General features: G+C 32.1%; 2 protein-coding genes across 2 annotated transcripts in view; one reads left to right on the forward strand and one right to left on the reverse strand.

The window, feature by feature from the left end:
- Positions 1-205: 205 nt before the first annotated feature.
- LOC108731520 (Phosphatidylinositol glycan anchor biosynthesis class K) lies at positions 206-1,848 on the forward strand. The gene is made up of 4 exons (XM_018461875.1): positions 206-339; positions 429-1,034; positions 1,104-1,214; positions 1,296-1,848. Exons 1-4 carry the CDS (start codon positions 271-273, stop codon positions 1,533-1,535), a joined length of 1,026 nt encoding a protein of 341 aa, XP_018317377.1. The 5' UTR covers positions 206-270; the 3' UTR covers positions 1,536-1,848.
- A 28-nt stretch (positions 1,849-1,876) lies between these two features.
- The window catches only part of LOC108731522 (uncharacterized), a 22,148-nt gene continuing 20,400 nt past the window's right edge, over positions 1,877-3,624 (reverse strand). Inside the window, exons 18-22 of the mRNA XM_018461878.1 lie at positions 3,155-3,220; positions 2,991-3,064; positions 2,650-2,864; positions 2,326-2,463; positions 1,877-2,174 (exon numbers count right to left, since the gene is read on the reverse strand). Of these exons, the coding sequence (XP_018317380.1) occupies positions 1,994-2,174; positions 2,326-2,463; positions 2,650-2,864; positions 2,991-3,064; positions 3,155-3,220 (674 nt within the window). The 3' untranslated portion in view covers positions 1,877-1,993. The remainder of the gene's footprint in view (positions 2,175-2,325; positions 2,464-2,649; positions 2,865-2,990; positions 3,065-3,154; positions 3,221-3,624) is intronic.

Below are 3,624 nucleotides of genomic sequence, written 5' to 3' on the forward strand. Positions count from 1 at the left end.
CCAATAGAAAGATAATAAGGGCCATGGCACACAAAAAAAACTTAAGCAGTAAACGAATTGATCAATCATGGTAGAGTCTGTAAGGCGTATAACGTAAGCAGTAGCCAATCCAACATGTTGATTTCCTTACGTCTTAGGCCCGTATTAATAGTCAGATAATAGCCGATGTAAACTAGGCAATTTGAGCGTCAAGTGGAACGTAGCCTAGATGCACCCATTGTGTAATTGAACTAACCTAATCTTATATAGAAAAATTTGTAACTATTGAAGATGAGAATACATTTGGCATGTTGTACAATGATACTGATTTCTTTTTCAATGTCGTGTCATACGTGGGAGGTACATCTCTTCTGCATTTCTTTCTTCGATTTACCCTCAAAAAGTCTGATTTCCCTATCATTTATTACTTATTCTTTTATTTATTATAGATAACGGATAACTTTGTGAAAACTGAACATTCCAATAATTGGGCTGTTTTAGTTGATACATCGCGTTTCTGGTTCAACTATCGACATGTTGCTAATGTTTTATCTATTTACCGAAGTGTCAAACGTTTAGGAATACCAGATTCGCAAATCATTCTAATGATAGCCGACGATATGGCATGCAATCCTAGGAATCCTAGACCAGCAACTGTTTTTAACAACATTAAACAGCATATTAATGTTTATGGCGATGATGTAGAAGTTGACTATAGAGGTTATGAAGTAACTGTAGAAAATTTTGTAAGGCTGCTGACTGGACGCTTAGCTCAGGGAACCCCAAGATCGAAAAAGCTATTAACAGACGAAGGTTCAAACATTTTAATTTATTTAACTGGTCATGGTGGTAATGGATTTTTAAAGTTTCAAGACTCTGAAGAAATCACCAGTCAAGAGTTAGGCGATGCATTAGAACAAATGTGGCAAAAACGGAGATACCACGAAATTTTATTTGTAGTTGACACTTGTCAAGCGAGTTCTATGTACGAGAAATTTTATTCTCCAAACATATTAGCAGTTGCTTCTAGTTTAGTGGGAGAAGATTCACTTTCTGTAAGTAAAAAGCATTTTTAAGTGTACTACACACAGCCATCAATCTATTCTAATATGTCATATTTATAGCATCATGTAGATCCAGCCATTGGTGTTTACATTATAGATCGATACACTTATTATGCATTAAATTTTTTGGAAAAAGTAGAACCATCTAGTACTAAAACATTAGGTGAATTTGTAAGTATATCTTATTGTAATGAAAAATATTAAATGTAAGTTCTTCTCTTATATTGATTAATTAAGATTAATATTTTCTAGTTGAAAGTATGTCCAAGAGATTATTGTCTATCTACAGTAGGTGTAAGAAGAGATTTGTTTAGAAGGGATCCAGATAAAGTACCGGTAATAGATTTTTTTGGTTCACTTAGGCCTGTAGAACTTACGACAAACATAATGAATATTTTACCTCTTAAATCTAATTGTACGAAAATTCAAGAATTTGAAAAAAAGTATAATTATGTTGCACAGTTTCCAGAAATAGTATCTCAGTATACATAAGTAAAAGCAATAAATGGGATACTTTTTATAATACATTGTTTGTGTAACTTTAATATATTGAAAAGGTTCTGTGGAAGATGATAAATTAAGGCAAAATGACAACTGTATATGTTTTTAGCATAAGACCATTTAAATTAATTAAAAGCATTATAAATCAATAAAACGACTTTATGCTGGATGCCTACTGACCCAGATATATATACTACGTATAAGCAGTTATGTTACGTTCTATGCATTTTGTGTACTATAGCACTTAGATGACGCAATTCATCATAAATTTGAATGATCGTCTGACTGTATTATACATTACACAATTAAATTATTGTATGTATAATAATTAGGAAATAAATGATTTTGGTCATAGTAAAAATTGTTAAAATTGTCATATTAAAATTCAGTTTAATGAGCTATAGTTAATATAGCTATGCTATACATTTTAAGTGTGCTATACATTAATGCTATGCATTAATCGATCTTGGCTCATTACTTTCATCAGCTGATTCATACAGAACATCGCACAAATTCAAATATTTATTTTTTGAATAATTGCTAAGCAATTTATCTAAGCTTTGTTTTAATTCGGTAAAAGTAGGTCTACTTTGTGGTCTTATATTCCAACATGAATACATTATGCTGTACCTAAAAAAATTTTTTTTAAGAAAGAGAATAAGTATAAAACTGAAAATTTATAGGAAATTGACGGAATTTAACTTGGCGGCTGGCGCCAGTTGTTTATATACATGAAAATTCGAAATCTGTTAAAGGAATTCTGTGTTTATAATATACATACAATTCTCGACTACAATTTGGTGGTCTCTCCATTCGATATCCGGATTTGAGGAATTGTAAAATTTTACTTGTGGGAGTATCAGGATAAGGCATGGCACCTAAAGTAACAATTTCCCACAATAAAATACCAAAAGCCCATCTATAATCCAAAATTTCATTGTCAACAATCAAATAGATGGCATAATGTACCTCAAACAACATAAAGTCTAAAATTATGACATAAGACGTCTTTAAGTTGTCTTTTAGACGCAAAAAACGTCTTATGACCTGATTTTAGACACTTTTTGTTGTCTGGGACTTATATAATTTAAAATAGAATGCATACACGTCACTGTAAGTAGTATATATTTGATGCGTTAAAGCCTCGATTGCCATCCATTTTAAAGGCAATTTACCATTTCCTTTCTTTCGATAAACATTCTCTTGGTAAATATCCCGGCTGAGACCAAAATCTGAAATTTTCACCACTCTGTCTGGTCGCACTAATACATTACGAGCAGCCAAATCACGATGTACTATCCGATTAGAAGATAAAAATTCCTAAACATAATATCCATCGTATTCTAATTTATATAATGTTAAAACAGAATTAAGAAAGTGATCGTACTATTTTAAAATATACAAACTCAATATAGTAATTATTAATATATAATTGACATGACTTACCATTCCTGTAGCTACTTGTCTAGCAAAATTCAATAAATCGGCAGAAGTAACATTTTCTACATATCTAGTTACATCTGGAAAAATGTTAACAGAATAATTATGTACTTACATATGTGCCTACATTATATATGTACATATATTCGATTGTATGCTGTGTGATTTACCTCGTTGAATATCATATAAGCGATTGGCGATCGTATGCGTATTTTGATAGTCGCAGACACATTTTTCTGAATAATAGAAAAATATTTCGTTCGAATATTTGAAATTATTATCACATAGTATATGTAAATATACATGTGTAACACACAGTGGGTGCATTCCATTTAATGTTCGCAACACTCGCGTGCATCATTTCATCCTTGTTTAACGTTTGATGAGAATAAGGATAGAATAATGCTTGCAAGTCGCAAGCGTTGCGAATAAGAAGTGGCACTCATTGGTTGCGTTCGGAAACGTCGCTCGGATGCCTCCGATACCTCGGATTCATCATCTGTCCTCGTTTAACATTTAATGTTAAAGAAGAACAGATGACGAATCCGAGACATCGGAGGCATCCGAGTGTCGTTTCCGACACAGCCATTGTAGACCAAATATATATATATATACACATTGTAGAGATACACACACACAC

This window comes from Mycetomoellerius zeteki, unplaced genomic scaffold, assembly GCF_001594055.1.
Source record: "Mycetomoellerius zeteki isolate Tzet28-1 unplaced genomic scaffold, Tzet1.0 scaffold134, whole genome shotgun sequence".
Taxonomy (NCBI): Eukaryota; Metazoa; Arthropoda; class Insecta; order Hymenoptera; family Formicidae; genus Mycetomoellerius; species Mycetomoellerius zeteki.

Coding starts and splice junctions, on each gene's coding strand:
- LOC108731520 (XM_018461875.1), top strand. CDS start 271: ATGAGAATACATTTGGCATGTTGTACAATGATACTGATTTCTTTTTCA. Junction 340..428: donor TGTCGTGTCATACGTGGGAG/GTACATCTCTTC, acceptor TATTTATTATAG/ATAACGGATAACTTTGTGAA. Junction 1,035..1,103: donor TGGGAGAAGATTCACTTTCT/GTAAGTAAAAAG, acceptor TCATATTTATAG/CATCATGTAGATCCAGCCAT.